We start from the raw sequence: 19,323 nt of genomic DNA, 5'->3' as shown, positions 1-19,323 counted from the left end.
TGGGGTTGAGAGGAAAAATAAATCAGCCATGATAAATGATGGAGCAGAATGTGGGTGAAAACGGGAGCATGCAGAGGAAATACAGGCAGTCACTCAGGACAGACTCCTTCCAGGCAGGGATGGAACCCTGATCTTGCAGCTGGTGCTGTAGAACTTCGAGCTAACCACTGCGCTCCCATGCCACTCCAAAATGGTCTCAGCCTGGAATATTAACTACTTATTCCCCTCCATAGATGCTGCCTGGCCTGCTGAGTTCTTCCAGCATTTTGTGTGTGTTCCTCTGCACTTCCAACATCTGCAGAATCTCTTGTATCTGTGTATTTTATATCGGATTTCTCCATAAGAAGTATTTCGATTTAGCAGTTTGGGTTACACTGTTAGTAACATTCACTTCTCCCCTGCAGGAAAATGCTGCTTGAAAAATCGAAGGGAAGTCAACAAATCTCAAGCACATGAACTAGTTGCAGTGGAAAAACTGAACTTACTCTCAAAGAATATCACGGAGGTGAGGTTGTCTGCCCTTGCTCTTTTAAAGTTCAAAGTTCAAGGTTCAAAGTAAATTTATTATCAGAGTACATCACTGTAAAGTAATCAGAATTTTGTTTTCTTGTGGGCATTCACAGTAGCTATGAAGAAATGCAATAGAAAAACTACACACAAAACAAAGGTGGGCTAACAACCAATATGCAGAAGATAACAGATCATATAAATACAAAAAGAAAAACAAAATAACATTCATAATAAATAAATGCATAATAAATAACATTGAGAACATGAGTTGAAAGGTCCTTGAAAGTGAGTCCATAGATTGTGGAATCAATTCAGTGTTGAGGTGAGTGAAGTTGTCCATGCTGGTTCAGAGCCTGATGGTTGTAGGGTAATAACCGTTCCTGAGCCTGGTGGTGTGGGACCTAAGGTTCCTGGACCTTCTTTCTGATGGCAGCACTGAGAAGAGAGCTGTCTTAGATGGTGGGGGTGCTTGATGATGGATGCTACTGTCTTATGGCAGCATTCTTTGTAAACGTGGGGAGGGCTTTTTCTATGACTGTCTGGGCTCTATCCACCACTTTTTGTATGTTTTTCCATTTTTGGGTGTCGATGTTTCCATCCCAGGCTATGATGTAATCAGTCAGGACACTCTCCACTGTGCATCTATAGCCATTTGTCAAAGTTTTAGATGACATGCTGAATCTAGCAAACTTCTGAGATCTTTTCTGCTCTTTACTTTTGAAGAGGTGTAAACTGAGTTCAGACCAGGAATTATTTCCAATTTCATGTGACGAATAAAAATTTATTTAGCCTTGACATCCACACTGGTTTTCAGGACAACTCCATGCCCCGGACCACCAGACTAGACATGCCCAGGCATCATAGCTGATGAAAATGGCAGAGTTTGTCATCAAAACCTCAGTTAAAATTGATAGCTGTACCTGGCTGGAAGACAGAGAAGAGCTTCATTCCCCCATTATTTCCCTCGACCTTGCTCTCTCCCGCATGCTTAATAGCACTGCTGTTTACCATTTCTCAAACTCACCAATTACAAGTTCAAATTCAAGTTTATTGTCATTGAACTGTATACATATACACTGCCAAGTGAAATAATGTTCCTCTGGACCAAGGTGCACAACCCAGTACATATAACTTATATACAACACATTACCACAAATGAATTAACAAATAGTAAAATAAAAATAGTGTAGGAGTAATCTATTGATTATTATAAAAGACAGTTAAAGCTTGGAAGATTAGCTTTGTCTGTCACATGACTTCGAAACATAAAGTGAAATGCATCATTTGCATCAAATGAAATCAGTGGGGATTGTGCTGTGCAGTCTACAAGTACCAACATGCTTTTCATGTCATCGTAGTGTGTCAGAGCTTATTAACTTTAACCACACATCTTTGTGAAGTGGGAAGAACCCGAATCTATTAGTTAGCATGCCTTTGGGACATGGGAGAAATGTGAAACACCCTGAAGTCATATTCACTGATCCTCAGTAGACTTCTGCACTATATTCCGTCGAATCACGACCCCTCACCAGATCGAATCCTACAACTGGATCTCTCCAGTATTTTCTCTCTTTATCTCCCGCCAAACAAAGACCCCAGTTCACACTGGCACACAACGAAAAAACCCTCTCCCCTGATTGGATGGCTTACATTCCAAAACACCCATTATCTCTAACCATGGCCCAAACACGGCTTCTACAGAAAGACTATTAAATTAGCAGTGAAACATTTCTCAGGATGTTACATATTTATCATGTTTTATATTATTATTATTATTATTATTATTATTGTGTTCTTTATCTTTTGTGTTTTTTTGTGCTGCAAAGGATCTGGAGCAGCAACTTTTTTGTTCTCCTTACACTTGTGGATAGAAGATGACAAGCAATCTTGAAGCTTGAATCTTAACTTATGACTTCTAGTTCCAGTCTCATCCAACCTTAGAGAAAAAAGTCAGCTTGCATTTACCCTATCTATACCTCTCATAATTTTGTAGACTTCTATCAAATCTCCCCTCATTCTCCTGCGCTCCAGGGAATAGAGTCCTGAGCTATTGAAACTTTGCTTCTAACTCAGGTTCTTCATTCCCAGCAACAATCTTATAAATCTTCTCTGTAACTCCTTGTAAAATTTTCTCCATGCTCTTTCAATCTTATTGATATCTTTCCTTTAGGTCAGTGACCAGAAATGCACACGATACTCCAAATTAGGCCTCACCAATGTCTTATATAACTTCAACATAACATCCCAACATCCAATACAATTTCAATATACAACTTCACAACTTCAACCTCAATATTACACAGAAACAGGCTGGTTGGTTCAATCAGTGCATGTCAACAATTGTATACCAATTGAATATCTTCCTGTCATTATTCCTCTAAGTTTACCACCGATAACACAGTATCCTCACCTCCTTCATATGCTTGTTCAGCCAACCCAAGCATCCATACCATAAGATATAGAACAAGAATTTAGCCCACTTGGCCCATCAAATCTGCTCTGTCATTCAATCATGACTGCTTTTTCCTCAGCCCCATTCTCCCTCCTTCTGCCCATAACCCTTACCTCCCTTAGCAATCATTCTCTGCCTTAAATACTCCGAGGGACCAGGCCTTCACAGCCGTCTGTGGTAACGAATTCCACAGATTCACCAGCCTCTGGCTGAAGAAATTCCTCTTCCACTTAGTTATAAGTGGCTGTCCCTTTACTCTGAGGCTGTACCCTTGGATCCTAGGATCTCGTACTGATGGAACTATCCACTCAATCCAGACTTTTCAGTATTTGGTAAGATATAATGAAATTACTCCTCCTCCATTGAGTTCAGGCCCAGAGACAACAAGGACTCTTCATCAAGTGCCTTACGTTCCCGGGAGCATTCTGGTGGACCTCCCCCGGACCTTCTTAGTGGAAGCAGCGATCGTGTATTAAGTGGAAGCAAAATCTATATGTTCACTGCTCTTAAAACAAAGAAGTTCCTTCTAAATTCCCCATTAGAAGTGGTGTCAAAAATTAGTCTCCAGTGTATTGTATGCATGCAAAGAAACAGTAAATGGTAAAGAAAACACAAACATGTTTTACACTAATTTTCAAGGACTCTTCATCTCATGTCCATGATATTTATTGTTTGTTTATTTATTATTATTATTATTTATTTTTTTCTCAGCTCAAGCTGGTAAAATCTGAGGTATGGACAGAGCCAAGCACACTCATTTGTCAATTGCTAGGAACTTTCGGACTTTTCTAGTGGTGTTTAGTATTGTGCCTTTCAGAAGATTGACATAGATATTACCGTATAGCCCTAAAATTGATAGCTGTACCTGGCTGGAAGACAGAGAAGGGTTTCATTCCCCCATTATTTCCCTCGACCTTGCTCTCTTCCACATGCCTAATAGCACTGCTGTTTACCATTTCTCAAACTCACCAATTACAAGTTCAAATTCAAGTTCATTGTCATTGAACTGTATACATATACACTGCCAAGTAAAAGGAATATTCCTCTGGACCAGGGGGCACAACACAGTACATGTAACTTATACACAACGCATAAAGGAACATTACCACAAATGAACACTATTTTATTCTGGCACCTTTCCCTCCCACCCCCCAACACTTTATTTTTATTCTAGCATCTTTGTCTGTAATCGAATAACCTAATGAGGAGGTAGATAAATTTTTGAGAGATTGAGGAATTGGAGGCTATGGCAAACTGACACAGAAGGGGAGTTGAAGTCCAAGGCATGGTGCTGACCGACAGTGCGGGTTAGATGAACTAGCTGGGCCTCTCCTGGTCCTATTTTATTTAAAGATACAGCCTGGAAGAGTCTCTTTTGGCCCAATAAGCTACAGCATCCAGGAACCCACTTATTTAAACACAAGCCTAATCACAGGACAATTTATAATGACCAATTAATCTACTAACCCCTATGTCTTTGGAATATAGAGTACTTGGAGGAAACCCGTATATTCACTCCTTACAGCTAACTTCAGAATTGAACTCCAAACTCCAAAAGGGTCCCGAGCTGTAGTAGCGTTGTGGGCTATTACACTACCCACAACCATTACAACCATTACACTACCCACAACCATTACACTACCATGATGCTCCAGATACACATTTTCTGGTGAAAGAAATGGATTGACTAAGGCAAACAACATCAGAGCAAGGAATAAGTATGCCCTTACTCAGAATCAGATGAACAAAAATCTAAAGAAGATAAAATCAAAGAAATGCTGAAAATTTGAATTAGGAGCAGAAAAATACTGGAAATCTCTCAACAGTTCAGGCGATATCTGTGACCAATGTTATATTTCTGTGAAACTTCATTAGAACTGGAAAGGGGAGAGATACTTGGAAAGAAAAGGATACAAGTTAGTTTTCAGTAAATGGTGGGGGAGGAATGTGTAGAATAAAGGGAATATCTGTGATAGGACAACCTGAAATGGCTTCATCAGTGCACTTACCATCACATCAATTTCATTGGTTTATGTTAATGTCAAGGATGTAGGACTTGCCCAACAGATCAGAAGTTTAAACTCAGAGTCCACATTATTAGGTAAAGGATGTAACCCAGTGTGGTCTTCTGCTGCTGTAGACCATCCACTTGAATGACATGTTGTGCATTCATAGATGCTCTTCTGCACACCACTGTTGGTTATTTGACATGGCATGGTTATTTGAGTTACTGTTGCTTTCCTGTCAGCTTGAATCAGTCTGGCCATTCTCTTCTGGCCTCTCTCATTAACAAGGTTTTTTGAACCATCCTCTGTAAACTCTAGGGAATGTTGTGCGTGAAAATCTTCTGGCACCAACAATTATTCCACGGGCAAAGTCAGTTAGATCACATTTCTTCCCCATTCTGATGTTTGATCTAAACAACAACTGAACCGCTTGACCATGTCTGCATGCTTTAATGCATTGATTTTCTGCCACATGACCGGTTTATTTGATTATTAATGAGCAGGTGTACCTAATAAAATGGCCAATAAGTTCATATGTAGGTTGAGAAAAACTGGGCCAAGATGATATGAAGAGGGAAAGAGAGAGTGGAAATGATGGAAGAAATGCTGGGTGGCATGGTAGCATAGAGGCCAGCGTAACGCTTAACAGCACCAGTGACCCGGGTTCACTTCACAACACTGTTTTAAGAAGTTTGTACGTTCTCCCCATGACTGTGTGGGGTTCCTTTACGTGCTTCAGTTTCCTCCCCCAATCCAAAGATATGGTTTAGTGGGTTAATTGGTCACATGGGTGTGATAGGGTGGTGCGCCCAAGTTGGGAAGAAAGGCCGTGTTACCAAGCTATATCTCTAAATAGTAAAAAAAACAAAACACCTTAGTCAGCATCTGTGAAAAGACAAATGGTTAATGTTTCAAATGAGGGACCTCTATCAATTAAAAAGGAACAGAAAAAACAAGGACAGCCAGAATCATTTTCCCAGGTTGGGAATGACAATTACTAAAGGACATTCACCTAAGGTGAGCGAGGAGAGTTTAAAGGAATTGTGCAAGGCAAACTCCTTGCCCAGGGAAGCAGCTGAGGCTTCTTCAATAAATATATTTATGAAAGGGGGTTTCGACTTTTATTTTACTGCGGAGGCTAATTAAAATGGCGTCTTTGTTATGTTAATCTGGGCAATGCGGCTTTGTTGTGTTAAACGCTGAGAAAGTTTGTGCTAGCAGCTTGTTTTGGTTTAGAGGGTGATAAGAGAGTACTATTAACCAATTGGGACAGCTGTTATGGTTTTGGTGTATTTGAAGATACTGTATGCGCGGGGTTTTGGGGGAGAAGGCGGGAGAGCGAGACAGAGGATGGACGAGGTGCTGTGAGTCCGCTAACGGGGTCGGACCCCGAGCGGGACGTTCGGCGAGGAGACGGAGACGGACTCGTGTGGAGCATCTGGTCAACCACCGTTGTTGGTCCCAGGCGGCCGGTCGAGGTGGTCCGAGGGGGTCGCAGGATGAAGAAGAAGGTCCTTGAGCTCCAACGGTTTTTGTGCACAAAGAGATTGAACTTTGATAAGTGTGGCGCCTTTCATTGTCCTTTTATATTTTATTCTCTTTTAATTATATAGTTCCAGTAATACCTATAAACTGTATATCATTTAATTGCATCTGGTGTATTGTCTGTTATTTGGGCGGCGTGGGGTACCTCAGTTAGATAGGTTTTTACATTGTATGGGAATTAGGGGTTATGGGGAAAAGGCAGGGAGGTGGAGCTGAGTTTACGGACAGATCAGCCATGATCTTATTGAATGGGGGGGGCAGGCTCCATGGGCCAGATGGCCTACTCCTGCTCCTATTTCTTATGTTCTTATGTAAATGTTTTCACACTGAGAGTGTTGGCTGTCTGGGATGGGTTGCTTCAAGGTGTGGTGGAATCAGATGCAGTTGTGATATTTGAGAGGCTATGGTGCAAAATATAAAAATTACTCCAAGTTACACAAATAAATAAATAGTGCAAAAGACCAATCTCAAGGTCGTGTTCATGTGTTCAAAAATCTGATGGTGGAGGGGAAGACGTTGAGTATGGGTCTCCTAGCTTCAGTACCTCCTCCATGAAGGTAGTAATGAGGAGAGTGCATTTCCCAGATGGTGAGGGTCCTTAATTGAATATACAGAAAAAGGAGGGATATAGATCATATACAGACAGAATTTGGCTTTGTGTTCAGCCAGACATTATGGGCTGAAGGTCCTGTGCTGCACTATAAAACATAGGAGCAACATTAGGCCATTCAGCCCATTCCATCATGGCTGATCCCGGACCCCACTCAACCCCATACACCTGCTTTCTTGCTATATCCTTTGATGCCCTGATTGATTAGGAAATTATCAACTTCCACCTTAAATATACTCATGGATTTGACCTCCACCGCAGTCTGTGGCAGAGCATTCCACAGACTCACTACTCTCTGCATTCTTCTAAACTCCAGTGTTTACAGGCCCAAAGCTGCCAATCCCCTTAATTGCCAGAATTATCCTCTTGAACCTCCTCTGGAGTCTCTCCAATGACAACACATCCTTTTTGAGATATAGGGCCTAAAACTGCTGACAGTACTCCAAGTGCGGCCTGACTAGTGTCTTACAAATGCTCAGCATTATCTCCTTACTTTTATATTCCATTTTCCTTGAAATAAATGCCAACATCGCATTTACCTTCTTTACCACTGACTCAACCTGTAAATTAACCTTCTGGGAGTCTTGCATGAGGACTCCTAAGTCCTTCTACATTTTCAATGTTTGAAACTTCTCCCCATTTAGATAATAGTCCACACTATTGTTCCTTTTATGAAAATGCATTATCATACATTTCCCAACTTTGTATTCCACTTGCCACTTTTTTGCCTATTCTTCCAATTTGTCGAAATCCTGCTATAATCGCATTGATTCCTCAGCACTACCTACCCCTACACCTGTCTTTGTATCACCTGCAAACTATGCCACAAAGCCATCAATTCCATTATCCAAATCATTGACAAACAATGTGAAAAGTCGCGGACCCAATACTGACCCCTGAGGAACACCACCAGTAACTGGCAGACAACCAGAAAAGGTCCCTTTTATTCCAGCTTGCTGCCTTCTGCCTGCCAGCCATTCCTCTATCCATGCCAGTATCTTTCCTGTAACACCATAGGATTTTATCTTGTTAAGCAGCCTTATGTGTGGCACCTTATCAAATGCCTTCTGAAAATCCAAGTAAATGACATCCACTGCCTCTCTTTTGTCCACCCTGCTTGTTACTTCCTCAAGGACCTCTAACAGATTATCAGGGAATATGTATTTCCCTTGACAGAAACCAGGCTGACTTTGACTTATTTTATCAGTAGTCTTCAAGGGCTCTGAAACCTTATCCTTAATAACAGACTCCAACACTTTCCCAGCCACTGAGGTTAGGCTAACTGGCCTATAATTTCCTTTCTTTTGCCTTCCTCCCTTCTTAAATAGTGGAGTGGCTCTTTAAACAGAGAACCCACTGTTCTCTGTTCTATGTTAGTTCCTCCTTTACTCTCTTCCCCTATCCAACACTTACATATCCATCTCTCTAACTTTTCTTCCCGGCAGGAGCTACAGGGCGATCAAGAGGACCAAGTGCGTTACCTGTTGCGGATTGAAGGCAAAGAATGGCTGTTGCACCTCACAAAGGCACGGTAAGCACGAATCTCTTAATGAACAAACTGTGACACTGGAATTCTATTCAGATTAAGCCATTCAAGGTTTCTTGCTCAGTTTACCAATATCAGCACATCATCATTATGTGTGGGCGTGTGGGCATGTGGCCAAGTGGTTAAGGTACTGGACTAGCGACCTGAAGGTTGCTAGTTCGAGCCCCAGCCAAAGCAGCGTGTTGTGTCCTTGAGCAAGGCACTTAATCACACATTGCTCTGCGACAACACTGGTGCCAAGCTGTATGGGTCCTAATGCCCTTCCCTTGGACAACATCGGTGTCGTGGAGAGGGGAGACTTGCAGCATGGGCAACTGCCAGTCTTCCATACAACCTTGCCCAGGTTAAGGACTTTCCAGGCGCAGATCCATGGTCTTGCAAGACTAACGGATGCCTTCATTATTATCATGGGAGCATGATATTTGCATTTATCTTAACTTCTACAAGAATTGAACATGATTCAAGAGATCACCTCTTGACTGTTCATCTCCACTTAATTTCTAACAATACAGCAAACCTAATATCCTAACCATCTGATGAGGCCCTAACAAAGAAGACTTGGGAGAGGCTGCGTGAGCTTCAAATTTATACTTGGAATGTAGGATACCGTGGGTTGACCTTAGAGGTGTAGTGCAGTCTTTAGATTCGTGTATGCAGTTTGTTTAAGGTGAACGGGCAGCCGCCACGTGGTCCTTGACATATCGGGGGTCAGGGTCCTGTGGCATGGAATGCAAGAGCTCTGGGGACTCTTCACTACTATAGCCTTCCTCCACCTTCATTACCACTGTGATCTGTCATCATGTTCCACCAACACCACCGTTCAGACCTTGGTTGGATCACCCTTTGTCCGGAAGCTCCCCTTGATCTTACCACCACAGGTAATATATTGAGTATAAGAGTTGGAATGTTATGGTGAGGTTGTATAAGGCATTGGTGATGCTGTGTTCAGTTTTGGTCACCAAATTACAGGAAGGATATAAATAAGGTTGAAAGAGTGCAGAGAAGGTTTACAAGGATGTTGCCAGGACTTGAGAAACTCAGTTACAGAGAAAGGTTGAATAGGTTAGGACTTTATTCCCTGGAGCATAGAAGAAAGAGGGGAGATTTGATAGAGGTATACAAAATTATGATGGGTATAGATAGAGTGAATGCAAGCAGGTTTTTCCACTGAGGCTAGAAGAGAAAAAAACCAGAGGACGTGGGTTAAGGGTGAGGGGGGAAAAGTTTAAAGGGAACATTGGGCGGGGGGCTTCTTCACACAGAGAGTGGTGGGAGTGTGGAATGAGCTGCCAAATGAAGTGGTAAATGCGGGCTCACTTTTAACATTTAAGAAAGACTTGAACAGGTACATGTATGAGAGGTGTATGGAAGGATATGGTCCAGGTGCAGGTCAGTGGGACAAGGCAGAAAAATGGTTTGGCACAGCCAAGAAGGGCCAAAAGGCCTGTTTCTGTGCTGTAATGTTCTATGTTCTATGGTAACCATTACAGGACCTAGGCTTCAGGTGGCATCACTGTTAGGATCTCAGGAACTCATAGGCCTCTTCACCAGGACAAGGTGATGATCCTTGAAAATGGTGTTTGAAATCACAAAGGGCATAGACAGTTTGAATGTACACACCTTAAACTTATACTCTTTAATTCTCTTTCCCAATGTATATTTAAAATGCAAGGAGAGGCATTAAAAATTACTGTAAGTTACAATAAGAAATATATAGAGTAAAAGAGTCATAGAAAAGTAAGCACAGAAACAAGCCCTTTGGCCCATTTAGTTCATGCTGAAACCATCTCAATTGAAGCAGGACTGTAGCTCTCCATACCTCTCCCATCCATGCACCTATCCAAACTTTGCTTAAACATTGAAATCAAGCTTGCATGCATCACTTGTGAAAAATAAATAAGTAGTCAAACAGAGAGAGAGACGATGGGCAGGCAAGGAGATAAGGTGAGAGACGGAAAAGGGGATGGGGAATGGTGAAGGGGAGGCGCATTACTGGAAGTTCGAGAAATCGATGTTCGTGCCATCAGGTTGACAAGATCCACAAACCTGCCTGAACAGGTAGCCTCATTGTTTCTGCTTTTTCCTGCCCCACTGAACTCATATCTGCAGACCTCGACTCAGTTTTATCACCCCCTGGTTCAGATTCAATCCCTCCCTACCTACATCCATGACACTTGATATGCTTTGGATTTTTTCAATGACTTCAAGTTCCCTGGCCCTGAGCATCTTATTTTCGGAAAGGATGCCCGGTCCCTATACACTTCAATCCCTCACCAGGAAGATTTCAAAGCTCTCTGTTTCATTCTGGACACCAGACACAAACATTTCCTCTCCACCACCACTCTCCTCCATCTGGCGGAACTTGTCCTCACTCTCAATAATTTCTCCTTTGGCTTCTCCCACTTGCTTCAAACTACAGGTGTAGCCATGGGTACTCATGAGAGTCCCAGCTATGCTTGTCTTTTTGTTGGCTACTTGGAACAGTCTATGTTCCAAGCCTTCACTGGTGTCACTCCCCTTCTTTTCCTATGCTACATCCATGACTACATTTGTACTGCTTCCTGCACCCATGCCAAGCTCATCGACTTCATCAACTTTGCCTCCAACTTCCACCCTGTCCTCAAATTTACCTGGTCTATTCATGACACCTCCCTCCGCTTTCTCGATCTCTCTGTCTATGTCTGGAGACAGCTTATCGACTGATGTCTATTATAAACCACTGTCTCTCACAACTACCTCGACTATACCTTTTCCCACCCTGGTACTTGTGAAAATGCCACCCCCTTCTCTCAATTCCTCCACCTGCACTGCATTTTCTCTCAGGATGAGGTTTTTCATTACAGGACAAAGGAGATGTCCTCTTTCTTCAAAGAAAGGGGCTTCCCTTCCCCCACCATCAACACTGCCTTCAACCGCATCTCTTCCATCTTACGCACGTTTACCAGCCTCCCATCACCCCACCAGGAATAGGGTCCAGCACCTAATTCTCCATAACTTCCTCCATCTCCAACGTGATCTCCCCACCAAGCACATCTTCCCCCCCCCACCCCCCGCTACTTTCTGCTTTCCACAGGGATTGCTCCCTATGTGAATCGCTTGTCCATTCGTCCCTCGCCCCTGATCTCCCTCCTGGCATTTATCCTTACAGATGGAACAACTGTCTTTACAACTCCTCCCTCACTAACATTCAGGGCCCCTAACAGTCCTTCCAGGTGAGGTGACACTTCACCTGTGAATCTGTTGGGGTCATCTACTGTATCCAGAGCTCCTGGTGTGGCCTCCTGTATATCGGTGAGACCCACTGCAGTTTGGGAGATCACTTTGCTGAGCACCAGATAAAGCGGGATTCCCAGTGGCAAACCGTTTTAATTCCATTTCCTATTCCCATTCCGATATGTCTATCCATGGCCTCCTCTACTGTTATGATGAGGCAACACTCAGTCTGGAGGAACAACAACTTATATTCTGTCTGGGTAGCCTTCAACCCGATGCCATGAACATCGATTCCTCAAATTTCCAGTAATGGCCAAACCCGCCCCCCCCCACCCATTCCCCATCCCCCTTTCCCTCTCTCACCTTATCTCCTTGCCTGCCACCGCCTCTCTCTGGTGCTCCTCCCATTTTTCTTTCTTCCATGGCCTTCTGTCCTCTCCTGTCAGATTCCCCATTTTCTAAGCCTGTATCTCTTTCACCAATCAGCTTCCCAGCTCGTTACTTCACCCCCTCCAACTGGGTAGCCTCCAACTTGATGGCATGAACATGGACTTCTCAAATTTCCGCTAATGCCCCACCTCCCCCTCGTACTCCATCTGTTATTTATTTATTTATATACACACATTCTTTTTCTCTCTCTCTTTTTTCTCCCTCTGTCCCTCCTACTATACCCCTTGCCCATTCTCTGGTTTCCCCCCCCCCTGTCTTTCTCCCCGGACATCCTGTCCCATGATCCTCTCATATCCCTTTTGCCTATCACCTGTCCAGCTCTTGGCTCTATCCCTCCCCCTCCTGTCTTCTCCTATCATTCTGGATCTCCCCCTCTCCCTCCCACTTTCAAATCTCTTACTAGCTCTTCCTTCAGTTAGTCCTGACGAAGGGTCTCGGCCTGAAACGTCGACTGTACCTCTTCCTAGAGATGCTGCCTGGCCTGCTGCGTTCACCAGCAACTTTGATGTGTGTTCCCAGTTTCATCTGTCACTTTGTGTTTCTCTCCCCCCCCCTCACATTCTCACTCTGACTCCTCACCTTTTTTTTTCTCCAGTCCTGCTGAAGGGTCTCAGCCTGAAACATCGACTGTACCCTTTGCTGCCTGGCCTGCTGAGTTGCTTCAGCATTTTGTGTCTGTTGCTTGGATTTCCAGCATCTGCAGATCTTCTCCTGTTTGTGAGAGGATAGGTGAAGCCAGAGGAGGGGAAAGGTTGGTGAGTGGAAGGGCATGGGGATGAAATGAGAACTTGGGAGGTGATAGGTGGAAGAGGTAAAGGTCTGAAGCAGAAGATAGGAGAGGAGAGTGGACCATGGGAGACAGGAAAGGAGAAGGCACAAAGGGAAGGTGATAAGAAGAGATGGGGTAATAGGGGATTTAGAATTGTGGAATGGTAAAAGAGAGAAGGGAGGGGGAGAAATATCAGAAAATAGAGAAATCAATGTTTATACCATCAGTTTGAAGGATATCGAGATGGAGTGTGAGATATTGCTCCTCCAACCTGAAAGTGGCCTCATCATGGCAGTAGAGGAAGCTATGGTCTGACATGACAGAAGGGGGAGTGGAATTAAAATGGGTGGCTACTAGGAAATCCTGCCTGTTGCTGATAGAGTGAACGTGCTCGATAGAATGCCAAATATCTTCACTACTCTGTATTTCTGGAGAGAAGGGCATGTGTCCCATTTTGCAACTTGAGAGGAAACCTCTTTATCCAGGGAACGCTAAGAATATGCACCTCTTAAAGTTGAACTTTATGTCCCCATTGTGAGAGGTGGGAATGGGTAAGGCCGGCCAACAGGGCCCAGGAAGCTGTACAGGCCAGTCCCCTATACAGAGGATGCAATGGATTGAGGAAGCATTGATGAATTCCAACCATAACATCAACTTTGGAGGACGATAGAGATGGGAGGTCATCGATAGCCTATTCTCCACTGGGAGCTAAGGTCCTAAGAGAAGAGAGAGGAAGCTAAGAATATGGAGATTATTCCCACAGGTCGAGCAGAGAAGCAGCAATTTACAAAGCCACAGGCTGAGAGAGGAAGAAGTTGTAGGCGCTGATGGTTGAGATGAGAGAAGATAAAAGGGAGCTGAAATGTTATGTGAATTGGTTGGACTTATTAGAGTGAATCTCTGTGAACTATAACCTTCAGTGATCTTTAAAATGATATTTTCTGCATGTTTCACAATGCAGATGTTCTTTTCTGTATTTCTCCAGAGACCTACTGGCTGAGACCTATAGTGAAACCCACTACTTACCAGATGGATCCATGGTAACCAAGACTCGCCACCAACTTGTGAGTGTTATTGCTTAAACGTCACATAGAATTGATGGGTCAGTCACAGGTCATTCAGTCCATCTGGACTAGGCTGGTGTTAATGATTTAGACAATCTTCCTCACAGCTAGACACATTCTTTTCTAGTGTAATTAGCCTTCTTAGTGATACTATGAATTTTCTTCAGAAGCAGATAGAACATAGAAAAGAAGATCATGGAAAAGGTCCTAAATGCGTCTACCATCTCCCCCGGAAGCCTATTCTGGCACCTACCACTCTCCGTGTATAAAACCTGCCTTGTTCAATGCCCTGACTGATGAAAGCAAGGGTGTCCTCAGGCTCCTTTATTTCCCCGTCTCAGATTCAGATTCTTTTAGCTGACACATGTACACTGAAGCATACAGTGAAATGCATGATTTGCAATAACAACCAACACAACCCGAGAATGTGCTGGGGAAAGCCCGTAATTGTCGCCACACCTTCTGGCACCAACATAACATGCCCACAATGTTCGGCAGAACAGCACCAGCAACAATAACGCCACGGCAACAAGCCTCTTTCCCATTGCACTCACCCACCCACTCGTGCACACAGATGCACACAGGCCTCCAGCTCCAGCACAGGCTGCCTCTGGGCCCTGTCCACCCTATTTTTTTCTTCAAAGTTCAAAGTACATTTATTATCAAAATAAGTATGCAACCCTGAGATTCACCTTTCCACAGAGAGCCCCAAAACAAAGAAACACTATGGAACCTGTTCAAAAAAAAATTAAACACCCAACGAGCAAAAAAAAGCAAATTGCACCAACAGCAAAAAATGAGCAAAAACACAGCATATTAACTTTCAAACCACAGAATCACTGAAACATTATCAAGGAATGTTCAGTTTAGTTCAGTTCAGTTCAGTTTAGCGTTGAGTCCTTTGTTGGCTGCAGGCCACAGAACTAGTCTGCTCTGATCAAGTTGCCACTTTCAGGGGGCTATGGACTTGCACCCCAAGGTCTCTTTGTGCTTTAAGGTCCTGCTATGAACTATTTATTTTTTTGCTTGAGTTTGACCTTCCAAAATACATCATCTTGTACTTTTTCACATTAAGCTCCTTCTGCTGGCTCTCTGCCCAAAATTCTAACTAATCTCTATCCTATAATTAGATTAGATTATGAGGACACACAGTCCTCTTTTATTGTCATTTAGTAATGACATAGATCTTATAAATAATAGCTTTATTTGCCACAAGTACGTCAAAACATAAAGTGAACAACATCATTTGTGTCAAATCAAATCAAATCGGTGACGATTGTGCCTGGGCAGCTTGCAAATGTCGCCACACTTCTGGCACCAAAATAGCATGTCCTCAACTCACTGACCCCAGCCCATTTGTCTTTCAAATGTGGGAGGAAACCCACGCAGACATGGGGAGAATGTACAAACTGCATACAGAGAGCAGCAGGAAATGAACCCCAATCTTACCGTGGCTGCTCTATGTTGTGCAAACCACTACGTTACCATGACAACCTTATTATCCACAATTCTGCCAATGTTTGCGTCATCTACCAACTTACTGATCAACCCACTTACACATTCATCCAAATCCAGAACACACCTCCCAAGCAACAGAGATCCCGGAAAAGATCCCTGGGGAACACCGCTGGCCTCTGACCGGTCCTCGATAAAACATTGCTCCATCACTCTCCTCTGTGTATGGTGACCAAACCAATTTTGGATCCAATTTACCAAGTCACCATGGAACCAATGTGAGATTATAATTTCAAGTAATCAATGACATTTGGAATAAAGATAGCTGCAGAAATTGAAGGCCGAGTACAAGGTTAATGGCAGGATTTTTAGCGATGTGTCATTCTTCAAAGTTGTTGCTCAAGTTGATAGGGTGGTTAAGGAAGTGTATGGTGTGTTGGTCTTCATTGGTCAGGGGATTGAGTTCAAGAGCCTCGGTATAATATTTCAGTTCTATACCACTGTGGTTAAACCACCTTTGGAGAAGCTGTTTCCTATGGTGGGACAGTCCTAGACACAGCCTCAGAATACAAGGGCGTCCCTTTAGACCAGAGATGAGGAGGAATTCTTTATCCAGAGGGTGGTGGATCCATGGAATTCATTGGCATGGATGGCTGGGGAGGCCAATCATTGAGTGTATTGAAAGCGGAGGTCAATTTAGGTTCTTGATTAGTAGGGGTGTCAAAGATTACAGGGTGAAGGCAGGAGTATGGAGTTGAGAGGGATAATAAATCTGTGATGATAGAAAGGCAGAACAATTCTGGAATAATTTTGCTCCTTTGTCTTATGGTCATGATCACACTTGGAGTATTGTTTTCAGTTCTAGTTGCCCCATTATAAGAAGTATGTGAAAGCTTTTGAAAGAGTGCAGAGAAAGTTTACTAGGATAATGTCTGGAACAGAGAGTGTATCTTATGAGGAAAGGAGGTGTAAGTGAGGGCTTATCTCTTTGGAGTGAAGTATGATGAGAGGTGACTTGATAGAGATGTACAAGATGATAAGAAGCATAGACAGAGAGGATAGCCAGAGGCTGTTCCAAATGGCTAATATGAGAGGGCATCCACTTAAGGAAAGTGTTAGAGGGGATGTCAGAGATGGGTTTGTTGCAAAGAGAATGGTAAGTGCATGGAATGTATTGCTGTGGGTGTTGTTAAAGGCATTAGGAAAATTCAAGAGATTCCTAGAAAGGCAGAAGGACGAAAGGAAAATGGAGGACTTCGTGGGAGAGAAGAGTTCGATTGTTCTTGGAGGGCTGGCACATCATCGTGGGCTGAAGAGCCTGCACTGTTCTGTATTGTTCTATATTCTATGCATCTGGTTTAATGCTTCGTTTTAGGGGTGGGACTGCCACCCACACTGCTCAGTGGACAATCTCTCCAGGATGTCTCCCTTACTGGTCTGATCTCTATGAGACTCCAGACCACAGTACTATTTACCCTTAGCTGGCCTCAAATGGCCCATCAAGTGGATGATTGTGGATGAACAATAAATGGAAACAGAAAAAATTACGGATACTGGAATTACTCAACAGGTCAGGGAGCAACTCAAGGAGTAAGAGAAACAGAGATAATGTTTCGGGTCAATGGCAGCGGAAACTTAAACTATGAGAAATTAAAACGTTTTTATTAACTGACACTTCCCAATTCCAATCAAAAAGTCATTAATGAGAAACATTCAGTCTGTTTCTATCTCCACAGGAGCTGTCTGACCAGCTGGGTATTCAATGAGAAGCAAGCAGCCCACTGGAGGAACTCAGCAGGTCAGGCAGCATCTCTGGGAGGAGAGAAGTTATTGACATTTCAGGCTTTTAACCTCAGCGCACAAGGCCGGAGGAACTCAGCAGGTCAGGCAGCATCTGTGAAAATGAATAAACGGTTGACGTTTCAGGCCGAAGTCCTTCCTCAAGACTGGAATGGAAGGCGGAAGATGTCAATAGTTCCTTTCATAGAATCATAGAGCACTACAGCACAGGAACAGGCCCCTTGGCCTAGCTTATCTGTGCCAAACTATGAATCTGCCTAGACCCATTGACCTGCACCAGGATCATAGCTCTGCATACCCTTCCCATCCATATACTCAAATGTGAATTTCTGTCAACTGTTGAAATCCACCCACATCTACCACTCCCTCTGGTAGCTTGTTCCACACTCTCACCACCCTCTGTGTGAAGAAGTTCACCCTCAGGTTCTCTTTAAACAAGTCACCTTTGATGGCCTCTAGTTCTAGTCTCACCCACCCACAGTGGAGAAAAGCCCGCTTGCATTTACCCTATCTATACCCCTTTATAATTTTGTATACTTCAATCAATTCTCCCCTATTCTTCTACGTTCAACCATTCCCTATAACTCAGGTTCTCCGGTCTGGCAAGATTCTTGTAAATTTTCTCTGTCCTCTTTCAGTCTTATTGATATCGCCCCTGTAGGTAGGTGACCGGAACTGCTCACAGTACAACAAGTTAGGCCTCAATAACATCTTACACAATTGCAAAATACAGTACATCCCAACTCCTGTACTCAATACTTTATACTTCAATACTTTCCTACCACAGGTGCTAATCAGTTTGCTGTTTCCTGCAGCAGACTGTTGCTCCAGCTACAGGAAACAGCATTATATTATTATTTTGGAGGACCTATCCTGAGTCCAGCAAATATATGCAATTAGGAAGAAAGCACGGCAGCAGCCTCTACTTCCTTAGGAGCTTGCAGAGAATTGGCATGACATCTAAGACTTAGACAAACTTCTATAGCTGTGCAGTGGAGAGTATGTGGATTGGCTGCATTACAGCCTGGTACTGAAACACCAATGCCCTTGAATGGAAGTCCTACAAAAGTAGCATATAAGGCCCTGTCTATTATGGGTAAAGCCCTCCCCACCACATCTTCATGGAGTGTTGTCGCAGGAAAGCAGCATCCGTCATCACAGACCCCCCCACCACCCAGGTCATGCTCTCTTCTCACTACTACCATCAGGAAGCAAGTACAGGAACCTCAGGACTCACACCACCAGATTCAGGGACAGTTACTACCCCTCAACCATAAGGCTCTTTTACCAAAGGGGTTACCATTACTCAACTTCACTTGCCCCTTCATTGAAATATTCCCTTAACCTATGGACTCACATTCAAGGACTCTTCCTCGATGTTCTCAATATTTATTGTTTATTTATTTATTATTATTATTATTTCTATCAATTTGTATTTGCACTATTCTTTGTCTTTTGCACACTAGTTGAATGCCCAAGTTGGTGCAGATTTTCATTGATTCTGTATTGGTTATTACTCTATTATGGACTTATTAAGTATGCCTGTAAGAAAAATGAATCTCAGAGTTGTACATGGTGACATACCTTCACTTTGATAATATATTTACTTAAGTTTTGAAGTCTGGAGTCTTTTGTGTCTCCTGGATATTTAACGAAACCCACAGCCTGTGAACAAAATAAAATCTTGTTGAGTGGTAAACTTTCACAAAGGACTTCATTGTTGCTTGGAGGAAACAATTGTGCGTGAAATGGGATTAGGAAAAGATGACAACCTCTTCAAGATAATAAACATTCAAGGCCATAGAATGAAGACTTCCTTGGTACTTCCATCATTACTGTTCATTTATAGCAGGTGTCCCCAACCCTTTTTATGCCATGGACCCCTTCCATTAACTGAGGGGTC

The 19,323-nt window shown here is 43.2% G+C and overlaps 1 protein-coding gene across 2 annotated transcripts in view; it reads left to right on the top strand.

The window, feature by feature from the left end:
• The window catches only part of LOC134345004 (disintegrin and metalloproteinase domain-containing protein 12-like), a 60,103-nt gene that overhangs the window by 11,890 nt on the left and 28,890 nt on the right, over positions 1-19,323 (top strand). The window contains exons 2-4 of one of the 2 annotated variants that reach the window (XM_063045136.1): positions 405-505; positions 8,569-8,654; positions 14,087-14,165. In XM_063045136.1, coding sequence (XP_062901206.1) covers positions 405-505; positions 8,569-8,654; positions 14,087-14,165 — 266 coding nt within the window. The remainder of the gene's footprint in view (positions 1-404; positions 506-8,568; positions 8,655-14,086; positions 14,166-19,323) is intronic. The other variant, XM_063045137.1, reaches the window with a different exon arrangement.

This window comes from Mobula hypostoma, chromosome 4, assembly GCF_963921235.1.
Source record: "Mobula hypostoma chromosome 4, sMobHyp1.1, whole genome shotgun sequence".
Taxonomy (NCBI): Eukaryota; Metazoa; Chordata; class Chondrichthyes; order Myliobatiformes; family Myliobatidae; genus Mobula; species Mobula hypostoma.
The sequence above is the reverse complement of the archived record's forward strand: the minus strand, read 5'-3'. Positions and strand labels throughout refer to the sequence as shown.